The sequence below is a fragment of the Coturnix japonica genome, chromosome 10 (genome assembly GCF_054131305.1).
Source record: "Coturnix japonica strain WE chromosome 10, WE-NBRP24, whole genome shotgun sequence".
Taxonomy (NCBI): Eukaryota; Metazoa; Chordata; class Aves; order Galliformes; family Phasianidae; genus Coturnix; species Coturnix japonica.
In genome coordinates, this window is record NC_140672.1 from 1,272,594 (window position 1) to 1,295,072 (window position 22,479).

A 22,479-nucleotide genomic window follows, 5' to 3' on the forward strand; every position below is an offset into this window, starting at 1 on the left:
AAGTTAAAAGAGGGAAGATTTAGGTTGGATGTTAGTGGGAAGTTCTTCACTAGGAGAGTGGTTAGGCCCTGGAACAGGCTGCCCAGGGAGGTTGTGGATGCCCCGTCCTTGGAGGTGTTCAAGGCCAGGTTGGACGGGGCCCTGGGCAACCTGATCTAGTAAATGTGTATGTTTGGTGGCCCTGCCAGGCAGAGGGTTGGAACTACATGATCCTTGAGGTCCCTTCCAACCCGGGTCATTCTGTGACTCTGTGACTCTGTGACACATCGGCCTGGAGCAGCAGCACAGGGGCTGCTGGGGTCCTCCGAGGGGGGTCGCTCCGCCAGGGGGCGCTGTGACCGCAGCCGGCCCGGCTCCGTCGTGATGCCGTCACGCAGACGGCGGCCTCGCGGAAGCGGAAGTAACGGAAGCGCAATTAACGGAAGCGGAAGTAAGGGAAGCGGAAGTACCGGTTGCGTCCCAGCCGCCGTCACCATGCCGGGCCGTGGCCGTTCTCGCGTCCCGGAGCGGTGAGTGCCGCACGGTTTCTAATCTGAGAGAGGTTTGGTGGCTCCGGCTGTAACGTTGTTCCGCTTCCGTTTGCAGGTGGACCGATTACGTCCCGTTAGGCCGCAGGCTGCCGGGTACCCGCTTCATCGCCTTCAAAGTGCCCCTGAGGAAGGTGAGCGGGGAGCGAGGGCCGCCCCGGGATCCCACCCGGCTGCTGCTCATTGCGGGCTGCCCGTGTCCGGTTGGTCCCAACGTAAAGCACCAACGGGCCGGTGCTGGGCTGGGGGTTGAGGCCCCTCCAGGGGAAACAGTGATGGGACGAGGAGAAACGGCTTTAAAATGAGACGGGGCAGGTTTAGGTTGAATCTGAGGGGGAAGTTTTTACACCCAGAGGGTGGTGACACACTGAAACAGGTTGCCCAAGGAGGCTGTGGGTGCCCCATCCCTGCAGGCATTAAATGGTACAAGGAGGCTGTGGATGCCCCATCCCTGCAGGCATTAAATGGAACAAGGAGGCTGTGGATGCCCCATCCCTGCAGGCATTAAATGGTACAAGGAGGCTGTGGGTGCCCCATCCCTGCAGGCATTAAATGGAACAAGGAGGCTGTGGATGCCCCATCCCTGCAGGCATTAAATGGAACAAGGAGGCTGTGGGTGCCCCATCCCTGCAGGCATTAAATGGAACAAGGAGGCTGTGGATGCCCCATCCCTGCAGGCATTCAAGGCCAGGCTGGATGTGGCTCTGGGCAGCCTGGGCTGCTGGTTGGGACCCTGCACACAGCAGGGGGTTGAACTGCGTGATGTTTGTGGTCCTTTGTAACCCAGGCCATTCTATGGTTGCTGGGAGCAGTGGCAGCTCACCAGTCACAGTGCAGCTGTGTTTAATGTTGTTTTCCCTCAGAGCTTTAATCAGAACCTTCACCCGGACGAGAGGTTTTCACCTTGTGACCTCATTGAGAAAATCAAAGAGCAGAAAGAAGAATTGGGCCTCATCATTGACCTGACGTACACAACGCGCTACTACGGACCTGAGGTCAGTGTCAGGCTCAGCACAGGGTCTCTTCAAGCCCTGATATTGCTGCTGAGTGGGAAGACTTTAGTGAGAAGGGAACTTTAAAGGGCGTCAAACACTTAAATCCCCTGGTAGGGAAATGTGGGGAAGCATCTCAGAGCCGTTTGAGTTGGGGTGTTTGTCTTTGATCAGGCGTGATGTTGAGGTCTCCAGCCTTTCTCTTTCTACAACCACTACATGTTTTTGGTTACCCTAAAGGTGGTTTTGTGGGCTGTTCTGAGCGAGCAGTTGATTACAATGGATTTTGGCTCATGGTGTACAGGAAAAGTTATTCCAAGCTCAGCGTTTTGCCTTTCTTGGGGAGGAAGGAGTGCAAACACCACTGGGTTATTCTGAAACACTGGCAGTGTGTTCAAGTGGTGTCATTTTCTTACCTCAAACCATTGCTGCTCTTTTGGTTTTAGTTGGAATGCTGATTTCTTGCATCTTTTTGTCAGCAGTTCTCTATTCTATCCTCTCTTCTTTTGTTTCTTGTAGGAGCTGCCAGCTACACTCAGGTACTCAAAGATCCTGACCATGGGACACGAAATACCCAACAACCAGACTATTTTTCAGTTCAAACGTGTTGTGGAAAGCTTTTTGAGAGACAACAAAGACAACGGTAATGTGAATTTCCCTTCTGTTACCATGCATTGCCTATGGGAAGGGGGGTGTTCTCAGTTAACCTTCGTGCACAGCATGAATTTCCTTTCCTCCTCTTGGTGTGTGAATGTCCAAGCAATGAGATCAGGCTGTTGTGGTAGAGGAGTTTGTGCTGGCTGGTAGGTAGCATTGGGTGCTTGTGTTGGTTGGGTCCTTATTGTTATCTCTAGTATCTTTGTAAGTAATGATGGGTGATTAGCAGCGGTGTGAATGGGAACCTGTCAGTGCTTGGGCAGTGTGGGATAGAGCACATTTCACAGAGCATTTGGAAACATCCTCCCTGCTTTGGGACCATGCAAATATGGGATGAAATGAGCCAGTGAGCCAAACCAGCTGTGATAGCCAACCACAAACAGGACTTTGTTGCATGATCCTTGCAGTTTATTTATGCTTGTTAGGGTTGGAGGACCAATGTTAAGCTTGCTTTGCTCTGACTTGGTTTAGGAAAATCAACACTGCTCTGACTCGGTTGCTGTTTGTTGCAGATAAACTTATCGGAGTGCATTGCACACATGGCTTAAACAGAACTGGCTACCTGGTCTGTCGGTGAGTTGTTTGTTGGAGTGCATTAGCTGGGGGTGTTGCCTGCTTTCACCAGCAAAAGGGATCAAGTGTTGGATGTAATCCAAGGCCTGCAAGGATCCACAGCTTGTAAGCTTAGCAAAGATGTTGCTTGCAGGGATGTGTTGAAATCAGACATAAGCAGCAGCCAAGTGCTGATATTCAAATCTGGCTTGTAAACAGAAGCTCGAACAAATTCCTATTCATGTTTGAATTGTTTGTAAGTGACTTTGGGGTTACTCGTGTGATTAGAGCTGTCTTGTTGCTCTGCTCAGGTACCTGATTGATGTTGAAGGCATGGAGCCCAACGCTGCAATAGAGTGTACGTACATGTATGTTCCTCTTGTCAAGATACAAAATACCATGGGCTCCTGGTTGCAAATGGGATCGTGCTTGTTCCATTGCAGCACTGTTAGAACTCAGACCTTTCTTTCTCCAGTGTTCAACAGAGCTCGAGGGCATCCCATTGAGAGAATGAACTACATTGAAGATCTACAGAGAAGATCTGGAAAGTGAGTGCACACACACAGAACAAGAGCTGTAATAGATAGATTTTAAGCTTGGCTGACTGCTGCTGCTTGAGGTGGAAGTGGGATGGGAAGAAGGTGGGCAGCTGTGACACGTGGGGTTACAGATCCACATGGCCTGACCAGCTGCCCTAATTGGGAGGTTTGAAAGGGGGTTGATTGAAGTGTGAGAGGGCTGTTGTGATCACTTGATGAATGGTTTGTGAGCCCAGCCATGACCCAGAGTTCTGTTTAAGGAGACGTGAAGTGAAGAACTTGGGGTCAGTCCCGATCAAACAAAGAGTGGATGCTGTGTGGAACAGTAGAAAGCAGAAGGCAGAGCATCACCCGCAGCGTTCAGAAAACCTCCTGTTAACAACATCCAGGTGGGTTTTTGCCTCTTTCCTCTGTGCTTGCTGTACAGCTGAGCAGATAGAACCAAAAATGCTCTTTTTCTTTTCCTTTTTAAGCAACTTAAATTCATGTTTTTACAAGTTTAGATGCAACGTTGCTACGTACAGCAGAGCATCCATTGCTGTTTCTAGGGGCTGTGGAGGAAGGGGATCCTCCCTGTGTCTTCTTAGTGCTGAAGTATCCTTGTGTCTGCAGCAGCATGAAGCTGTTTGCCTCTGGTTAACACACTTGTGTCTGCAGATGTGGAGTAGCATCCCTTACAGTGTAGGCTCTAGTTTCTGGTGGGGCTGCAGTGTGATACTTCAATGACAAGAGGATTTAGTTTGTGTCAGTGGGAGCTGTTCTTCAACCCACAGGGTTGAAAGGATCCAAAAGTCCTCAGCAGAACCCAGGAGAGACTGGAGGGAGGTGGGGGGGAGGTTGAATTCTCCAGTCCTGACTTTCAGATCTTCTTTCAGGAACTCTGTCTGTGCCAAGAAGAAGAAAAAGGGGAATCACAGAGTGCCAGAACAACAGCAGGAGTTGGTGCACAAACCTGGCACGGCTGAGAAAAGGTGGCCTTGCAGTTTGGGTCAGAGGAACTGTTCGGTTTCAATGCCTTATAATAAGAAACAACGCAACGAAGCCTCCTTCCTACCTCCAAATCCCCTCCACCAGCAGCCACAGGAGACGTGCGTGGCCAGGAAGCGCCGGCGGCGGCGGAAGAAAAGGATGGAAGAACTGAAAGGCACAAGAGCATCCAGTCAGGGCTGCGTCTCCACAAGGGGCTCCAAACTGAGTCAGCTGTGACATCCAGCAGCAGCTGAGCTGGATGCTGGGAACTGGATGGAGGCGTCATTCACATCAGCACAGCTCTCTTCTTTCCCTTTAGGTTCCCCCCAGCCCCCTTTTTTAATGCTTTTCTGGGTACTTTTAACAAGTGGCTCAGTGCGTTGGAATCGCTCTGTGCTGTTCCGCAGTCCTGGCTCCGTTTCTCAAGTGACGGAGGGAATAAATGGAACTGGATTCAATCTAAAGAAACGCCATCGGGAGCATCTCTTTAACCTTCCACAACAGGGCTTTTATTGAGCATCTCTTTAACCTTCCACAACAGGGCTTTTATTGAGCATCTCTTTAACCTTCCACAACAGGGCTTTTGTTGAGCATTTCCTTAATGCACGTGAAGAGATAGAAATAGAATAGGCCTGAATCAAGGTGATGGGAGTGAAAAAACCCTGTTTTTTAGATTGAACTGCCCTGCTTATATCCTGAATGGACGGAAAGTTTGGGTCAGTTTCTTCATCTCTGAGGCAGAAAGAAACCCCGCAGGTTGTGTGCAGGAATTGAGAGCGGCCCCTTTAAGACTCGGTCGCCTAGTGATGACGTCACTCTTCCGCCCAATCTCAAAATGGCCGCCTCTGAGCTGGGCGGAAGTAAGATACGGCTACGACATCCCCGGATGTAAGGAGGCGTTGTGATTGGGTGCTGGAATAGAGCGGAGGGGCGGGGTCACGGCGCCAACCCGGAAGCGCCGAGTGCGAGCTGCCGCTGTCCGCCCGGCGCAGGTCGGGCCCGGTTGGGGCCTACGAGGCCGGTCCCGTTCGGGGTGGGGAGGGGGGGGGGGCTCTGCTTTGGGCCTGGAGGGGTCCGGGACCTGGGGGGGTGGAGCTGTGTTGGGTAGGAGCCACATCGCTCAGACCTTGGGTTGAAATGGGTTATATAGGGAAATGAGCTGGAGTTCATGGCTGCTAGTCAGGGTTATACCCAAGGGCCGTGTCCAAAAGGAGCCTCAATTCACCCATATTCCCCCCTCAGGACCCCCGAGCTTTGTATTAAACCAGGGACCCCTGAGCTTTGTATTAAACCAGGGACCCCCTGAGCTTTGTATTAAACCAGGGACCCCCGAGCTCTGTATTAAACGAGGGACCCCCGAGCTTTGTATTAAACTCTTTCAGGCTGGAGGGCTGATTTCTCTTGTGGAACCCAACCACGTTACCTGCCCTATGTCTGTTCTGACTCCCTTGGCTTTCCTCCCTCTGCAGAGCTGCTTTGATGCTCCTCGTTATGCCCGGCCATGCTGATGTCAGCCTCCCACCCGAGGAGCGTGTCCGGAGCCTGACGCAGATCGGGAGCGCTGTGGAAGTGAATGAGGATGTCCCACTGCGACGCTACTATCGCTCCGGCGTGGAAATGCTCCGCATGGCGGCTGTTTACTCAGAGGAGGGCAATATTGAGCATGCCTTCATCTTATACAACAAGTACATCACGTAAGAGCAGCTTTACTTTGCTTGCTTACTTTGCTTGTGGGCTTTCAGTTGCTTCTTTTGGGTTTGTATGGACACAGCGAGACGTTGAGCTGGAAGAACTGGGTTCTATCCACAGCTTTGCTCCTTTTGAACTGATACGGGTGATGTGATGAAGGTGACCACATGATAAAGGTGCAAGGTACAAGCAATGCTCATTGCATTGTCAGTAGTATTCCCTGTGAGATCAGGCTGGCCTTATATAGCTCTGTCTCATTACAGCTTCTGTCAGCAGGAGGAAGGTGTCAGCTCCTTTTGGTTTAGAGCCTCCTGGTGTTTTATCACTGCAGGGTGGTTAGGTCATTGTGATGTCATTGGCAGGCATCCATGGTTGAAGGTCATGGTATCAGAAGGAGATGAGGGCTGGTTGGTGGTTCTCTGATAAATCACCTTCAGAGGAGAAGCCTTCTTTCTGTTTAAGTTACTACAGCCTTTTACAGCAGTCACCGTGTTCCTCTTTCAGCACAGAAATCAGCTGTGGAGCACTGGAGGCTTAACAGTTCTACTTAGAAACAACATAATTCCCCACACACACCATGCATGTCTGTATGCACCCAGACCCTTCTGAGGAGGGACATGGGGAAAAGAATTTCAGGTCTGAACAACCTGCCTCCATTCTGCTGATTTGGACAGTATTTGAGATCTCCAGGCTCTGAACGCTCTTCTGAAAAGCCAGAGGTTGTATATAAACCCACCCAAGACCCTGTTTGGTATCACAGCTGCCAGGTCTCCAGCACAGGAGCTGTCTGTATGGACAAGCATGGGGATGTTCTCGCTGTCACCTCCAGAGCTGGCTGGGAACAAACCATCTTGGGTCTGAAAGCTGAGCTTCTGCCTGAGCAGCTCAGAGTACGAGTGGTACAAACGTGCGTCCCTTGCTGTGCCTCCCCATGTTCAAAGGGCTGAAAGCAGAGATGCTCAGGGAATAGCCCAGGGCATTGATTATCCTGTTCCCTCAGGCTTTTTGCCCCAAATCCCCCCTTTCTCACTCACCAGAGGGTTGACTCTGCTTTCTGCTGCTCTACCCACTTATCCAGAATGAGCTTGGCCTTCCTATGGGTGTTTTCCTTCCTTGCCTGCCTGTGTGCACAGGGTTCCTTCCCCGGCCTCCTTCAACCCACCACATTTTTCTCTGCTTAGCTTTTCTTCCCGCCCTGCACTTCCTGAGCTTTTATGGTCATTGTCGCTGCGTAGGGAGCTGCAAAGTGTAAAACCATCGGGAAGGTTTCCAAGCTGGTCTCATAGCTGAGGCTGAAGGAGAAGCTCTTTAACTAAACAAGTGAACGAAACGTGCCTTTGCTCTTTCATGACAGCAATGCTGCCTGCTGGCCTTCCAGCAGCTTTTAGATGCCTGTGGCATTTACATTAGCCTGGCTCTCAGGCTGCAGGAAAGGTGACAAGCTTTCCCTTTTGGTGGGTGATTTCTCATGCTGATGAGTACGAGCTGCCAGCTTGGATTATCTGAAGATGCAAAGTTAATGTCATCATCTCGTTGCTTTAAATGGAAGAGTAATGCTGTAGCTCCTGTGGAAGCGAGAGGCCTTGGCAGAGCGTTGTATGAGGTGTCTTTCCCTGAGGCTGTGATCTGGAAAGCAAGAGCTTAGTGCTGTAATTGGAGCCTCTAGTGGAGCTTTCCCATCTCTAGAAATGGGATTTGATTGATTATTCAGCTCTGAGGCTCCTGGCTACAGCTCTCCAGGAGCGAGTCCTTGGCTTTATGTTGACTGTGTGGCTTTGGGGAGCTGGAGGTCCCTTTATTTCCCTGCTCCTGAGAGAGCCGTTTGTCTGGGGAGGATTATAGATCTATATGGGAGAATTTGGGGGTGGATCCACACTGAGATTCCCACTGAAGCAGCCAGTTCCATTCCTGGCTCTCAGCCTCCCACTTGATGTCAACTGCATCTTCAGCCTTTCTCTTTCCCATGCTGAAATGAAGCTGAAATGATGCTGAAAGACACCTGCTTGTTTTTCCCTTCAGCAGCAGCTTCTGCACCATTCAGAATGGATTTGTTCTCAAAGCAGGAGGGTGCTGGGGCTTTTTTGAGCCAAGGAAGAGCAGAGCAGGGAAATGTGACATGAATTTCCTGGGAGATGAGGATTCCTGCTTTGTCCGTGTGACTCTGAGCTGCTCGGATTGGCTCCAAGGGTTTGTGTGGGGTGTTAAAGGGACTCGAGAGACGCTGCTTTGGCTTGTGGTCTGTAGCAGTGCTTAAAAATAGCCTACGATGTGGCTGCTCGGTGCCAAGCAGCCGCTCCGTTCACAGCGGACTCGCAGCAGTCAGAGGTTTGAACAAATCCAAAGCTTCTGGTGATGGGGGCTGAGGGTTTAAGCCGTGCCAAACCTCATCTGGGCTGTGGGTAGGAAGTGTGAAGCGTTCTTATTAGAGAATGCAGAGTCCTGCTCTGCCTCCTTCCTCAGCTGCTGGTCTTCCCTCAAAGTCTTCCTCTGGCTGCCTGAGTCCTCCCTGCACCCTTCTGCTCACTGTTCCCCCTTTGTGCCTTCTGAAAAGGCAGCTGCCTCTGCTGCTTCTTCTGTCTTCCCCAGGCCAGCATCTGCTCTTAATCCTTCTTAATGAATCCCTTCCATTTTAATCTTCAATCTGTTGGCAGTGATCGCTGCCTTGTTTTGTCTCCTCGACACAGTGACCTACTTTGCATCCACCAGCCCCGAGCAGGGACCTCACAGCTGCTCTGTGCCACGGCTGTGCTGATCCTGTGGTCTCTGGCAAGAGCATCCTCATGCTCTCCATGGTAACCACGAGCACAACCAAGAGCTGGGATTGTGAGAAGTTCTTCCTTTTCCCAGCGGGTTGGGTTTTAAAGCAGCTGGGTTTATTTAGTGCGCATGCAGTGGTTTCACAGCACGAGGGAGGCTCTCTGCTCACGCTGTGGCTTTCCCTCTTGGCTCTGCTCAGCTTGTTTGGGCTGTGCTCTCTACTCTTCTTCCCTCTGCATGTATGCCATGAAGGGCTCTGCAAAGCACTGTTTGGTGGAGAGTTTCTTCAGCTGTCCTGATTGCAGGAGCACAGGGCCCAGGGAAGCGACAGAGCAGAGCAGAGATACTGAGCTGGAGGCAGATGATAGATACCTCCCACAATGCCATTTCCTTCTGCTGGGATTCAGGAACAGGGGTTTCTCTCCTGTGTATTTATAGGCTCTTCATTGAGAAGCTGCCAAAGCACCGTGATTTCAAAACTGCCACCACACCTGAAAGGAAGGAGACGATGAAAGTAAGTAACGGTGTTCCAAGTCTTCAGTGGCTGCTGTTGAAAATGCTTTGAGGTTTATTTTCTCCAAGAACCTATTGATTCTTTCATCCATTCTGGGCCTGCTTTTCTTGGCTTGCTGCTCTAAGGATTGTGTTTCCTCCCTTCAGAAGCTGAAGGACGTAGCCTTTCCCAGGGCTGAAGACCTCAAGAAGGAGCTATTGCAGAGGTACATGAAAGACTACGCTAAGTACACTGAGCAGAAGGTGAGTGACAGGAGATTGCTGTCAGTTTTGCTTTAAGAAAGTGCCATTTTGGAGAGAAGAGAGAGAAATCAATGAAGAATTGTATTCCCACACAAGGGCATTTAATTGCTACAGGCCCTTTGGGGATGGTCTGTGATTGCTGAGGGTCTGCAGGCGGGTTGGAAGCTGCAGTTCTAAACGAGTGTTATTTGCTGATGTCTTTCAGGTCTGCTGACATCTTTTTGGTGTATTTCTTTCTTGCAGAAAGAGAAGGAAGAGGAAGATGCCCGCAACTTGGCTTTGAAGCAGCAATTGGAAGAGGAAAGGAATCGTGTAGCCTTAATGAAGCAGCAGCAGGCAGAGCAAGAGCAGTTTCTTGCCTTCGAGGAGATGATTCGACAACAGGAGCTAGAAAAGGAACGTTTGAGGATAGTGCAAGAATTTGGAAAGCCAGAGCCAAGTCCTGAGTCTCTGGATGGACCCCTCATCCCCGGCATAGAAAAACCACCTACTGATTTAACCCCAAGGGTTCCCATCTCTTCAGATCACCCTGCGAGTCCATCGATGGGGAATGTCTCATCCAACCCTCCTGCTGTGGACAGATCTTTGAAACCTAGTGCGCTGGGGGGCACAGAACACAGTTAGTACAGCTCCGGGCATCCTTCTTCCTTTCTGGGGCTGAACCAAATGCAGCCAAGGAGCTGAGCTGGCTGGGAGGCTCTTAGAAGTGTCTTGTCAGATCTCCATCCCTTCTGGGAGATTTGGTCTTCCAGGCTGTTGGGGATGCTTTCCTCAATGACCAGCAAAGGTTTGCAGGACTGGGGAGAACCGTCTCCTCTTAGTAATCCAGCCTCAACCCCTCTCTGCTGACCTAAAATCTACAACCTGTGAGGCTTTTGACCTTCCTAGATCCAAATACATTTTGGAGATTGGGGCCAAACTGACTGAGCTCTTTTCTTTAGCCAATTACAGATCCAAAGTAGCAACCCAGACATTTCTAAACAACTGATTCTAGACCAGAGAAACATCCTACTTTTAAATGACAGTTTAGGAGCATTTGTGTTTTCATTTTCTCTATTGACTGTCCTTCATGGAGTGTCACTGCGACTTTATTCCCCCATGACTGCCCATGGAAGAGCAGACATTAGAGTTTGCATAGCAGTTAACGTTTTCAAGCTGATTTCTTTCAGTCTGGTCCCTTTAGGTCCACACTGAGGGAACATCTCTCCATTGGTGCTGGCTGTTGCTGCTCATTGTGCTCCCAATTCTCCCCTGCAGGTGTGGATGCCCTTCGCCAGGTCATTGTCCCCAGGGAGCTGTGCCATAAATTCCTCCAGCTGGCTGATGCCAACACGGCCCGAGGTGTGGAGACCTGTGGGATCCTCTGTGGTAAGCTGGTAAGGTGATAACAGTAATTAAGCCCCTGGAAGCAGGACAGGACTCGTGGGCTTGTTTCTAGAGCTGCTCTTCCCCTTGCTGGGCCCTTGAGTGATGAACACAGAAATGCTTCATTCGCAAAGCTTAGGAAATTACCTTTATACCAGTGGGTGGCAGCAGCATTTCCTGTTTGGTGGGGGGGCATTTCTGGATGGTAACAGCCTCCCTGTGCTGCCTTGCAGATGAGGAATGAGTTCACCATAACCCACGTCATCGTTCCCAAGCAGTATGGAGGCCCTGATTATTGCAACACAGAGAACGAGGAGGAACTCTTCCTGATCCAGGACCAGCACGGCCTCGTTACGCTCGGCTGGATCCATGTGAGCCTCTCATCCCTGCCTGACATCCAACCTATATCTTCCCTCCCTCAACTTGAAACCATTTCCCCTTGTCCTGCCATTATCTGCATCCTTTCCATGGGATCTCTCTGTGATGCAGCCTTCTTGGTCACAACTCACGTTGCTTGAGAAATTCGGGTCTGTTGGAGGTTCAGATCCCTTCCCAGAGCACTGGCCCTTTTGGCAATGGGATGCTGGGCTAAAAGCAGACCTGGGGCATCCCAGCCTTCCGTTTGGAGCTCCTGCTGTCAGCACCGTGGCCTCTGCACTGATGTGTCCCTATAGTAGCACAGCTTTTTGCAGACAGCTGTGTGCTGCTCTGCCGTAGGATGTGCCAGCTCCAGATTCCTCCTCTGGCTCCCTGCTGCCTGTCCCCGTGGAGCCTTTGGCAGTCGGATGTTTGCCAAGCAAAACGTTTGGTGCTGCTGAGTAATCTCTCGAAAGCAGCAGCTGCTTTGCAGGCTTTGACAAATAAATGCCTGCTGAGTGTGCCTGATATGTGCGGGTGTCTGCTGACAGTGTTAACTCTTCAGTGATGGCCCCGGAACGTCCAGGCACCCTCAGGAATCCCTTTGGTTGAATCCCTACACTTGGCAACAGAAACTTTACAGAGGAAGAAGGAAAGGCCTTTCTGCCAGAGCGAGGCTATGAGATCTCTCAGCCAGAGCTGAGCACCTTGGATGTCACCTGTGATCTTTAAGAGCTTGGCCATCTTCACAGGGTGTGATCTCTTGGAGTGCCGTGGTGATGTGTTGTGTATCTGGTGGTGCTGTGCCCTGGGGCAGCCACACTTCAGAATCGTGTGAGGTGACTGCCCTGCATTGAAGGCAAGGGAAACACTGCATTAAAATAGGAGTTTGCAAGGGGTGTGGCCAGAAAAGCAGAGCTTCTCCTGTCTCCTTTCCAAATGCAAAGGAGGAGCAGATGTTCTGGGGCAATCCAGAGCTGCTGTCTGCATGTCAGCAAGTCCTCCGTGCCATCTGAGGAGCTGTGCCTCTTTACCATTCCAACCTTCACTTGGCAGATACAGCCTGTTGGGGGGGGGAAAAAAAGCCCATCCAAGCCCTCTCTGGTGTTCTCTCTTTCCTTCCCCTGTGTTTCAGACTCACCCCACGCAGACAGCTTTCCTCTCCAGCGTTGACCTGCACACACACTGCTCCTACCAGATGATGCTGCCGGAGTCCATCGCTATTGTGTGTTCTCCAAAGTACCAGGAGTAAGTGTGGTTGCCCACCCGTGGCAGGGAGCAGCTCTGCAGCCACAGAGCTGGCAGAGAAGCACCTTGCAGAGCGTGCTGGGTCTCCTGCTTGGAGACAAGCAGATTCAAACACACTCTTGGAGTGCAGAAGCAGCTGTTTCTTCTTGCAGAGGCTCGAGCTGTATGCACTTTATGCTTCTTTCTAGGACGGGGTTTTTCAAGCTGACAGAACACGGCCTGCAGGAGATCTCTTCTTGTCGACAGAAAGGATTCCACCCACACTCCAAGGACCCTCCTCTCTTCACTGTAAGTTGCCTCATGTAGCACTGGGGTCTGTAGTACCATATGTTAGCAGACTGGGCAGTTCACTTGAGATTAGATCTATGGTGAATCTGTGCCCCAGGACAGGAGAGAGCCTCACTGGGACCTGCTTCTCACTGGAGCTGGGATGCAAAAGCTTTCTGACTTGATTGGTCTTTGTTTCTTCACTGCAAAGAGAGGGTGGTTCTCAGAAGGCCGACGGATGCAGATTGCATCAGGAGGTGGAGACACCTGAGAATATCTGAATAACCCCATTTCTTCTTTCTCTTCCAGACCTGCAATCATGTGTCTGTAGTCGAGAGAGATGTGGTGCTGATGGATCTACGATAGGCGTCTTGCCTTGACTCCTTACTCTAAAACCACCTGCCTTCCCTCTAGGCTTAGGTAAAGTTTGGGTTCCTTCTGCAGCAGATGATTTTCACCGTGTGGTGCCCCTTCCCTTCCTCCCTGAGCACGGTGAAATCAGTTCCCTGACCTCAGCTCATGAACTCGGTGCCTGTTGTTGGACTGGTGAAAGGGCGTTGAGGTTTGAGGTGTGGGGAGAAGTTAACTGGAGATTCAAAGAGGGAAGCTAACACTGAAGCCGTTATTTAATTTAGAGCTTGACCAGCTTCTTGGCTGGGGAGGGCCCTGCAAGTTGCTGCATCCTTGAGCTGTGAAACCTCTTCAAGTGCTTTCCTAAGTGGGACCTGCCCAAATTAACCCATGTTCTGCTTTGCCTCTCTTTCTGGGTTGGTAAACTGTGGCCTTGAGCGTGGCTGGTTGGAGCAGAGAAATCCTTGTTGTTATTTAAAACAAAACCTTCCTAACACCTCTCACTCCATACAAGAGCCCATCCTCCCTCCTGGTGCTCACATTTGTGCCCAGTGGAACAAGAAGGGACCCCAACCGTTGTGCTCTCTCCTTCCTTTGGGAACCCCCATTTCAGGAGTTCAGGGTGAGAAGATTCCTGGATGCTTTAATTCCAGGGATGCTGAGCGCGATATCTGATTGCTTTCTTCCTTTTCCTGGATGGGACACTGGCTGCAGTGAGGGTTTGGGTTTGTCTGGTGCTGGTGGGGTGACAGAGGAGGCTCTCCCACCTCTCAGTTCCAGCATTGGTGCACTCTGTTTCTGATCCATTTGTGGAGCTCAGCTGCTTTCCCAACACTCCTGTTTCTTGAATCCTTAAACACTCGTTCCCAGCTGCCTCTGCAATCCTTAAGGTGTTATGAAGCCTGTCCTTGCCAAACCAAGTGCCCCACGGTGTTGCTGTGATGCAGGAAACCATCTGGGGACCTTCTCTGTACCCTTTGCTGTTGAAAACTAAGCAGTGACTTTGCATCCCCGAGCTGCCCACGCTGAGCCTCCACCCTCACCTGTATCAGCATTGAAAGGTGGGAGGCTCAAAGTGTGATGCATCACCTCTCTGTGTCCTCCATTGGGATGCTCTGATCATCAGCATGTATCTATGTGGGCAGGGGGAGGATTGGAGACACACATACATGAAGGTGTTGTGCCCTTGTACTTCTACCTACAAGACAGCAAACGGCATTCGTTGGTGGATGGTTTAATACAGACAGGTTGTGTTATGGGCTGCTTCTCTCACTTGTTATCTCTAACTCCTCGGGCTGGAAGGAGCTGCCGAGAACGGGGACGGAATCCATTTATTTATGGTTTATCTGACAAACTGCTGCTGCAGTTACCGGCGTGATTTTGGCAGCGGGGGAGGAGGGGAGGGGGAAGCGGTGGGCTCACACACAAAGGAACGGAACCAAAGCCGTGCCGAACTCCCAGCCAGGAGCCCTCTGCAGGGACGTTACCCATATAGGGAGGTGCAGAGGTCCGGCGGTGTGCGGGGAGCTCAGCCTGCAGCCCCCTCCTGCTCGTGCCACTGGGGTTGGCCTCGCGTGCCGTGGGATGCCGGGCGTTCCTGCGAGCATCCCGGGCCGCCAGCAGCCCTCCCTGCAGCCCGGGCACGGCCAATGCTCCGGCAGCTGGATTGGCTGCGGTGGCCGAACCTTTCCTTTTTAGGCTGCATCTGCTCTGGCTCTGGGCTCTGCCACCGCGGTCCCAGCTTCCAGCCTCCCTGTGCCGAGGCTCAGCCCCAGGGCAGGGGCTGCTGTGACCCTGGGACAGAGAACCAGGGGGCTGGGGAGGGCTGGGACCGCTCTGGGTTGGGCACAGCGGGGGCTGGTGGCCCCATGGCTGGAGCTGCTGTGGCTTTGGGCACAGTTCCCTTTTCTATTGCTGAGATACGGCTGTGCCATCAGCTCTGCGTGGCCACAATCCCCCCGCAGCGTGGGCGCAGTGGATCCCAATGGCCGGGCTGCCTCCATCCCGCTCCCTTTTGCTTTTCCTTTTTTCCTTGCCGCTCTGCTGGGTCGGGGTTTCTCCTTTTTTTTTTGCAGCATGTCATATATGGCAACCTTTTGCCTCGCTGACCTCATGTTTGGCAGCGGGCCGGGCAATGCGGGTTGGGATGAAAGCAGCTGCGGGTGTCTCGCGTGAGCTGCGATGCGGGCAGTGCTGAACTCACAGCCGGGACCGGGGACGCATCCAGCCCCCGGGGATGGGGGGAATTGGGGCAGAGTCACCGCTGTGGGACGCTCTGGGACCGTGCCCACATCCTCACTGACACAGTGACAGCGCTGAGCCGTGTGGGACCAACTGTGTCCCTTTGAGCAGCGACCCCGCAGCTCGTGGCTCCTCATTGCTGCAGGGCCAGGCTTGGAAGGACCATATGGGGCTGAACAATGAGTGTTTGGGGTTTGGGACCTTTTCCCTGTCAGGGTGAACACAGCTCTGTCAGGACTCCCATAGAAGCTTCAGCCTTGCACTGAATTGGGTCCATTTGCCCCATGGGGTCCCTGCCCCCAACAACTGCAACGATGGAAGGGAAAAAATCCCACGGAGGAAACCCTCAGGGTGGGGATGCCGGGGCCCAGGGATGGAGCACAGCACCTCAAGGCCGTGATGCACCATCCCACCCATCACCTGGTGTGCTGCTGGGATGCTGAACCCCTTCCAAATCAGGATATGGCACAATTCTATGGCTCAGGTGCACAGCGCAGCACTGGGCCATCCCTACAGCCACCACCATCCCTACAGCCACCACCATCCCTACAACCACCACCATCCCTACAGCCACCACCATCCCTACAGCCACCACCATCCCTACAGCCACCACCATCCCTACAACCACCACCCTCCTGGGCAGGGCTGTGGTCAGAGAGGACCAAAGGCCATCAGACAGGAGCACCTCCACTTTGCTTTTGCTGAATGTCACTTATAAGGACTTGAGTCTCTCCTGTTTATCGAAGCGTAGCATAAAAGGAACAGACTCACCAATGGGGTGTTGCCTCCTAAGCATCCCCACGTAGATTTTCTTCCTTTCTTTTTTTTTCCCTTCCTTACAATAATTAACTGTGCTGGGTCCTACCATCAGTCCAAGGTCAATTTAATGCAATAAAACACCTTATATGGCCATATGGCTAACACACCATCACTTAGCCTATTTAGGGTCTTTGTGTAGAGAGGATCCGCCTCTGAGGTTTCGCGGGCTCGTGGTATTTATACCAAAGCAGATCGGGACTCGGTCCCAGAGGAAAGGAGCTCTCACGTCTACGGTGAGTACAGCCCAGCACTGATTGCTCTTTGCTTGCGGGAACAGGAAGGAACAACCCCCCCCTCCTCACCTCCCCACCCCCCTGCACAGCCCTGGGGGCTTTGGGGTATCCCCAGCTCCATTCACACCGCATAGGGGAGGGTGAGCCCCATCACAACCCCTCCAGCCAGGGGTGTCCATGGAGCCGAAGAGAACCAGGCAGCAGCCCGCGTGGGTTTCCAGGGCGCAGAGAAACCCCTGCCTTTATTATTATGGTTGTATTCGGGGCTGTTTGCCTGCTTTCCTCCAGTCCGGAGGGAGAATGTTTGGACATTTGTTCCCATTTTTGGGAAAGGCTGCAGAGGGGCTGTCAGTGAGATGGGATCAGCTGCTGCTGGGCACGGGGCATCGCCTGCCCCACTCGGGGCTGTCAGCTCAGGATGCGGCACGGAGCTCCCAGCTTTGGAACAAGCTCGGGGCATCAGCTGGCACGAGATGAAGGCGCAGGGCTGGGGCTGAGCACTGCCCCACTTTGAGCATCGTGGCCCGCAAAGGGGACGGCATCTCCTGCAGCAAAAGAACTCACAGCCCCAAACCACGCAGAGCCCAACCTGGCAGCCGGGCACAACGCCTCATCCCCGCTGCTGCATTTAATGCTTATTCCCCCCCGTCCCCCACCCCAGCTTTTCCCCCAGGTCCCCCTGAGCGCCATCCTCTCCCGGCCCCACCATGTGTGATGAGGAGACCACCGCCCTGGTCTGCGACAACGGCTCCGGGCTCTGCAAAGCCGGCTTTGCTGGTGACGATGCCCCCCGCGCCGTCTTCCCCTCCATCGTGGGGCGGCCCAGGCACCAGGTGGGTACCCGGGTGTCTCCTTGTTCTGCTCCTTCCTCTGATTGCTTAAATGAGGCTAACGAGGCCATTTCTCCCCGCTGGCATTAGGGTGTCATGGTAGGCATGGGGCAGAAAGACAGCTACGTGGGCGATGAGGCGCAGAGCAAGAGGGGTATCCTCACACTCAAGTACCCCATCGAGCACGGCATCATCACCAACTGGGATGACATGGAGAAGGTGAGAGCCCTGCCGGGACAGGGAGCGGGGAGAGCCCTGGTTCCACCCCATGGGATGACCCCACCTCCCTTCTGCCTGCATAGATCTGGCACCACTCCTTCTACAACGAGCTGCGCGTGGCTCCCGAGGAGCATCCCACGCTGCTGACCGAGGCACCGCTCAACCCCAAGGCCAACCGTGAGAAGATGACCCAGGTAGGGCACTGTGGGGTTCAGTGTGTGTGGGGGGCCATGGAGTTGTGTGTCCCCATCCAACCCACCACCCCTCCTCACAGATCATGTTTGAGACCTTCAACGTGCCGGCCATGTACGTCGCCATCCAGGCCGTGCTCTCCCTCTACGCATCTGGCCGCACCACTGGTGAGTTCTGCATATGGTGTCCACCATTGGGGGTCCTTCGGATGCCTCCGAGCCCCATCCCTCACCCCATCCCTCACTCCATCCCTCACCCCATCCCTCACCCCACCCCTCACCCCATCCCTCACCCCTCTTCCCCTCCCAGGCATCGTCCTTGACTCCGGGGATGGTGTCACCCACAACGTGCCCATCTACGAGGGCTACGCTCTGCCCCACGCCATCATGCGTCTGGACTTGGCCGGCCGCGACCTCACTGACTACCTCATGAAGATCCTCACCGAGAGGGGCTACTCCTTCGTCACCACCGGTACGGGGTCGGGGATGGGGGCGGTGGGGATGGGGGTCCCATAGAGCCGTACTGAGCCCACCTGCCCCCTGCAGCCGAGCGGGAAATCGTGCGCGACATCAAGGAGAAGCTTTGCTACGTGGCCCTGGACTTCGAGAACGAGATGGCCACGGCCGCCTCCTCCTCCTCCCTGGAGAAGAGCTACGAGCTGCCCGATGGGCAGGTCATCACCATCGGCAACGAGCGCTTCCGCTGCCCCGAGACCCTCTTCCAGCCCTCATTTATCGGTGAGCCCACCCCAGCACTGCCCCCATTGCACCCATCAGCCACAGGCAGCTCCTTGGGGGAGCCCTGTGCAGGTTTGGGGGGGGTTGGGGTGCTGAGATCCTCCCTCCCACCCCAGGCATGGAATCCGCCGGCATCCACGAGACCACCTACAACTCCATCATGAAGTGCGACATCGACATCCGCAAGGACCTGTACGCCAACAACGTGCTGTCCGGCGGCACCACCATGTACCCCGGCATCGCCGACCGTATGCAGAAGGAAATCACAGCGCTGGCCCCCAGCACCATGAAGATCAAAGTAGGTGCTGGGGATCATCCCACCCCCCCCCAGCCTTCCCTTCACCGGGGCGGCCCCGTGGTGCTTTGGGGGCCGCTCCTTGGCTTTAACAGCCCGTTCTTTGACAGATCATCGCCCCGCCAGAGCGCAAGTACTCGGTGTGGATCGGCGGCTCCATCCTGGCGTCCCTCTCCACCTTCCAGCAGATGTGGATCAGCAAACCCGAGTACGACGAGGCCGGGCCATCCATCGTCCACCGAAAGTGCTTCTAAGCTCCCTGCCCCGTGCCTGGGCTGGGGCACCCCGCTCCTCCTCCATCCCACTGCTCCTCCCCGTCCCCCACTGCGCAATAAAGCCTTTTCTCCAGGCTCTGCCCCTTCTCTGGGTGATTTTGAAGCGCTGCGGTGGGGTGGGAGGGAGCGGGACGGGAAGCGGGGAGCAGTGGGGGGGGGGGACACCGCGATCCTGACCCCCGGCCCCTCTCGGTGCCCCCCAACCTCACGCTGCCGTGGGTGCCTCCAACCTCCTGCTGTGCCCCGACCCCATACGGTGCTTTCCCTGACCCCACGGCGGTCACCGACGTGATGACGACAGCCCCAACCCTGCGGTGTTCCCCGACCCCATGCCCGGTCCCATCCCCGATCCCATCCCCGGTCCCATGCCAGGTCCCATGCCCGACCCCCATCACGATGCCCCAACCCGATCCCGGTGCCCGAGCTGTCCCTGATGCCTCCATCCACGCGGTGGTGCTCTGACCCCGCTGATAACCACCCCCCCCCCCCCCCATCCTGCTGCCCCCCCCCCCTCCATCCCCACTCCCTTTCCCCACCCTTTCCTCGTTCCAACTCGGCCGATACCACCCCTACGGCCGCTCATTTGCATAAATCACCATATCCCCGCCCCTTCTCCCCTCCCACGTGCGCTCAAACCGCGCGACACCGCCCCTTTTCCCGCGCCATGACGTCAGCCGGGAGCAGCGAAGCCCCGCCCCCTCATTTGCATGGCATTGGCGCGCGGCGGCACCGGGAGCGGCGGAGCCGGGATGGGGCGGAGCGGGAGCGCGCTGCGCCTGGCGCTGGAGGGAAACATCGGTACCGGGAGGGGCGGGGCGGGGCGGGGCGCTGGTCCCACGCGTGATGGGACCGTGACATCGTCGCTCCGCCCGCAGCCGTGGGCAAATCGACGTTCCTGCGGCTGCTGGGCCGCGCGTTCCCCGCGTGGCAGCGGGCGGCGGAACCGGTGGCGCGCTGGCGGGAAGTGGTGGCGGGAACGGCGCAGGTGAGCGGCGGGAGGTGCGGGGAGATCCCGCGTCATGTGCGGAGCTGCGGCTGAACGCGGCCCGTGACCCGCAGGGCGGAAACCTCCTGCAGCGCCTGTACCGGGACCCGGCGCGCTGGGCCTTCACCTTCCAGACCTTGTCGTGCTTGGGCCGCCTGCGGGCGCAGCTGGAGCGGCCGGAGGGTCCCGTGCGGGTGTCGGAGCGCTCCGTGTACAGCGACAGGTGCGGGGCGGGGGGGGGGCACCGTGCGGGTCCGGTGCCGCTGCGGGTGCGTCAGCCCCCCCCCCACATCCACCCGTAGGTACGTGTTCGCCAAGAGCCTGTTCGAGGCCGGGCAGCTGGACGCTGTGGAGTGGGCCGTGTACCAGGAGTGGCACACGTTCCTCGTGGGGCAGCTGGGCGCTCACACCGCCCCGCACGCGTTCCTCTATCTCCGCGCCTCCCCGCAGGTGTGCGGGGGGGAGACAAGGAGGGAGAGGCGGGGGGAGCCCCGCGGCGCTGCAGGATGCGATACGAGGCGCTTTTCGCTTCGCAGAGATGCCTGGAGCGGCTGCGGGGCCGGGCGAGGCCGGAGGAACAAGACGTGACCCTGCGGTACCTGCAGCAGCTCCACGCACAACACGAGCGGTGGCTGCTGGAGCGCAGCGCTGAGTGAGGGCCCGACCCGGTTCTGACCCGACCCGGTTCTGACCCATCCCGGTTCTGACCCTCGGCCCCTCCAAACGCAGGGTGCACTTTGCAGAGGTGAGGCACGCACCGGTCCTGGTGCTGGACGTCGAGGGGGACTTTGAGCACGATGCAGCAGCACAGGACGCGCTGATGGCACGGGTGGGTACGGCACTGAGCTGCAGCCCACATCCATGGGTGATGCTACACACACACACACACACAGAGCCCTGTTGGAATCCATCGTGCAGGTGGAGGACTTCGTGAAGGACCTGCAAGATGGAGCTGAACCGCAGCACCCCGAGGGTGGGCACATGGCTGGCACCGCTGCTGGGCACTGAGCTGAGCTCCCTGCAGCAGCACCGAGGGGATCCACGAGGCTGCTGGGATCCTACACATACCACAGACCCCCCCCCCCCCATCACATCTGTTGTGCAGGGTGGATGTGCTTGGGTCCGTTCCAATGGAAAAACAAAGAAACAAACAAACAAACCAAATCAAAGCAAAAATGTCGGTGCTTTTGTTTGCATTTAGGTTACAACGAAATCCAGATGCTTTCTCGTTCGGTTTTTATCCTTTCTTCTTGAAACCAAAGCGTCACGCAGCTCTTCTTGTGTGGGGGCACCTCGTTCCCTGCTCTGTGCAGAGGATGAGACCCCCCCCCCATGCCCACTGCTGGGGATGGGGCAGACAGCAGCCTCATCTCCCTTTCCTCTTATGGGGTAAAATCTCCCATTGGGTTGCTATGGCTCAGAGGTGGCAGGGAGAGCTGTGCTGTGCCCCCAGGTGGCTGTTAGGGCCTGTTGGGGGGGAGTCCTGCATGGATAAGGATAACAACTGCACAGGGATGCTGTTCCTCCTGGTTTTCTGCCCCCTGGATATTGCTTGTGGGGGGGGGTTGGGGTCCCCATGGGGCACAGTGCCCAGCTGTGGCTCCTGGGGATGTGCTGCTTTGGTTTGGTGCCTGTTGGGTGGGTGATGTCTGTGGGTCCCCCTGGATCGGACACCCCTGGAATGGGGGGGGGGGGGTGCAAGGAGGACCCTGCCCTGATTGCAGGAGGCTGCAGCCACCTGATTGATCCCACATAAACACGGGTGGGGTGGGTGGGAAGCTGTGGGGCAGAGCAGCCAGGAGGGGGCGAGAGAGAGGAGCAGAGGCAGCCCCACAGTAACAGTGGGACCTGCAGAGCCCCCAGAGCCACCCAGCAACATCAAAGTGGGGTTCCCAGCACGGCCCCACAGCCGGCGACCCTACAATACCCCCACCGCTGGGGACCCTACAGTAACACCCGAGCGGGACGCTGACAAAGCCCTATAACAGCCCTACAACAACCACCACCACCGCACAACCCCATCGACCGCCCCCAACCCCCGAGGGGTCCCCTCCGACCCCACAGCCTTTGGGCTCAGCTCTCCCCTCGCCCCCCGCAGAGCCCCGCGTTGTCCCCCTCCAAACCCCCCCCCGAGCCGCGGCCGCAGAACAAAGGACGGCAGCGGCGGTTCCATCGTTGCGGGCTCCGTCCCCATCCCGAGCATTGCCGACCCCCCTTCTTCCCTTTTCTTAATCGGATAACGCTCTTTCTATACCCATCGGGGGTAATTAAGACAAAAATGGGGGGGGGGGAAGGGGAAATCACCCCTTATTAGCAAGAGTTTGGGGCACACAAGTGCTGTTTGTTGGAAGCAGGATTGCAAAGTTGTCCCAGCGTCACTCCCGTGCTTCCCTCTGTCCCTTCATCCCATAGAGGGGGAAGCAGGGTACCCCCAAATCTGCCCCCCCCCCCCCCTCACTCATGCATCATTCCCTGTGGCCACGAGGCTCTGGTAGGTGAGTGCTGCCCTCCCTCCGTTGTTTGGGGCGACGTGTGGGGTCACAGCATGCTTCTCTATGGCTTTAGGTTGCCTTAAAGGCTTCAGTGATTGCCCCCAAGATCTCAGCTGCCCCCCCCGAAAATGCCAC

The 22,479-nt window shown here is 55.3% G+C and overlaps 4 protein-coding genes across 15 annotated transcripts; all 4 read left to right on the forward strand.

Moving 5' to 3' along the window:
- The first annotated feature begins 431 nt into the window (after window positions 1-431).
- DUSP11 (dual specificity phosphatase 11) lies at window positions 432-4,704 on the forward strand. 3 transcript variants are annotated; one of them, XR_014932214.1, is made up of 9 exons: window positions 432-509; window positions 586-661; window positions 1,391-1,522; window positions 2,039-2,162; window positions 2,689-2,749; window positions 3,040-3,096; window positions 3,204-3,276; window positions 3,528-3,656; window positions 4,143-4,704. XR_014932214.1 is itself a non-coding variant. In XM_015882965.3 (9 exons), exons 1-9 carry the CDS (start codon window positions 475-477, stop codon window positions 4,471-4,473), a joined length of 1,008 nt encoding a protein of 335 aa, XP_015738451.3. In that variant the 5' UTR covers window positions 432-474; the 3' UTR covers window positions 4,474-4,704. The 3 variants fall into 3 exon arrangements, 1 of the variants encoding a protein (XP_015738451.3); XM_015882965.3 differs by having other exon boundaries at window positions 3,040-3,086; XR_014932215.1 differs by lacking the exon at window positions 3,040-3,096.
- A 195-nt stretch (window positions 4,705-4,899) lies between these two features.
- On the forward strand, window positions 4,900-14,282 carry STAMBP (STAM binding protein). 5 transcript variants are annotated; one of them, XM_085510090.1, is made up of 10 exons: window positions 4,900-5,124; window positions 5,706-5,930; window positions 9,121-9,196; window positions 9,343-9,438; window positions 9,682-10,057; window positions 10,696-10,814; window positions 11,037-11,174; window positions 12,296-12,408; window positions 12,597-12,696; window positions 12,985-14,282. In XM_085510090.1, the coding sequence occupies exons 1-10, from the start codon at window positions 5,072-5,074 to the stop codon at window positions 13,039-13,041; spliced, it is 1,353 nt and encodes a 450-aa protein (XP_085366216.1). In that variant the 5' UTR covers window positions 4,900-5,071; the 3' UTR covers window positions 13,042-14,282. The 5 variants fall into 5 exon arrangements, 4 of the variants coding, with proteins under 4 accessions (XP_085366216.1, XP_085366218.1, XP_085366217.1 ...); XM_085510091.1 differs by lacking the exon at window positions 4,900-5,124 and adding an exon at window positions 5,188-5,269; XM_032448876.2 differs by lacking the exon at window positions 4,900-5,124 and adding an exon at window positions 5,188-5,228.
- Window positions 14,283-16,293: 2,011 nt separating this feature from the next.
- ACTG2 (actin gamma 2, smooth muscle) lies at window positions 16,294-18,941 on the forward strand. The gene is made up of 9 exons (XM_015882968.3): window positions 16,294-16,319; window positions 16,981-17,152; window positions 17,240-17,368; window positions 17,452-17,562; window positions 17,643-17,727; window positions 17,870-18,031; window positions 18,106-18,297; window positions 18,414-18,595; window positions 18,703-18,941. The coding sequence occupies exons 2-9, from the start codon at window positions 17,027-17,029 to the stop codon at window positions 18,844-18,846; spliced, it is 1,131 nt and encodes a 376-aa protein (XP_015738454.2). The 5' UTR covers window positions 16,294-16,319; window positions 16,981-17,026; the 3' UTR covers window positions 18,847-18,941.
- Window positions 18,942-19,512: 571 nt separating this feature from the next.
- Window positions 19,513-21,028, forward strand: LOC107323717 (deoxyguanosine kinase, mitochondrial). Of its 6 annotated transcripts, none has more exons than XM_015883066.3 (7): window positions 19,514-19,665; window positions 19,743-19,852; window positions 19,927-20,075; window positions 20,155-20,302; window positions 20,389-20,504; window positions 20,582-20,685; window positions 20,771-21,028. In XM_015883066.3, the coding sequence occupies exons 1-7, from the start codon at window positions 19,575-19,577 to the stop codon at window positions 20,806-20,808; spliced, it is 756 nt and encodes a 251-aa protein (XP_015738552.2). In that variant the 5' UTR covers window positions 19,514-19,574; the 3' UTR covers window positions 20,809-21,028. The 6 variants fall into 6 exon arrangements, 5 of the variants coding, with proteins under 5 accessions (XP_085366245.1, XP_015738552.2, XP_015738551.2 ...); XM_015883065.3 differs by having other exon boundaries at window positions 20,582-20,681; XR_014932217.1 differs by lacking the exon at window positions 20,155-20,302 and having other exon boundaries at window positions 19,513-19,665; window positions 19,927-20,154; window positions 20,582-20,681.
- The last annotated feature ends 1,451 nt before the right edge of the window (window positions 21,029-22,479 follow it).

Excerpts from the sequence above, each read along its gene's own strand:
- DUSP11 (XM_015882965.3), top strand. The coding sequence starts at position 475 with ATGCCGGGCCGTGGCCGTTCTCGCGTCCCGGAGCG. Across the intron at positions 510-585 it reads CGTTCTCGCGTCCCGGAGCG|GTGGACCGATTACGTCCCGT; the intron begins GTGAGTGCCGCA and ends TTCCGTTTGCAG. Across the intron at positions 3,277-3,527 it reads CTACAGAGAAGATCTGGAAA|GAGACGTGAAGTGAAGAACT; the intron begins GTGAGTGCACAC and ends GTTCTGTTTAAG.
- STAMBP (XM_085510090.1), top strand. The coding sequence starts at position 5,072 with ATGGCCGCCTCTGAGCTGGGCGGAAGTAAGATACGGCTACGACATCCC. Across the intron at positions 12,409-12,596 it reads TGTTCTCCAAAGTACCAGGA|GACGGGGTTTTTCAAGCTGA; the intron begins GTAAGTGTGGTT and ends GCTTCTTTCTAG. Across the intron at positions 12,697-12,984 it reads AGGACCCTCCTCTCTTCACT|ACCTGCAATCATGTGTCTGT; the intron begins GTAAGTTGCCTC and ends TTTCTCTTCCAG.
- ACTG2 (XM_015882968.3), top strand. The coding sequence starts at position 17,027 with ATGTGTGATGAGGAGACCACCGCCCTGGTCTGCGACAACGGCTCCGGG. Across the intron at positions 18,298-18,413 it reads CTTCCAGCCCTCATTTATCG|GCATGGAATCCGCCGGCATC; the intron begins GTGAGCCCACCC and ends CTCCCACCCCAG. Across the intron at positions 18,596-18,702 it reads CCAGCACCATGAAGATCAAA|ATCATCGCCCCGCCAGAGCG; the intron begins GTAGGTGCTGGG and ends GTTCTTTGACAG.
- LOC107323717 (XM_015883065.3), top strand. The coding sequence starts at position 19,575 with ATGGCATTGGCGCGCGGCGGCACCGGGAGCGGCGGAGCCGGGATGGGG. Across the intron at positions 19,666-19,742 it reads GGCGCTGGAGGGAAACATCG|CCGTGGGCAAATCGACGTTC; the intron begins GTACCGGGAGGG and ends CTCCGCCCGCAG. Across the intron at positions 20,076-20,154 it reads CGCTCCGTGTACAGCGACAG|GTACGTGTTCGCCAAGAGCC; the intron begins GTGCGGGGCGGG and ends ATCCACCCGTAG.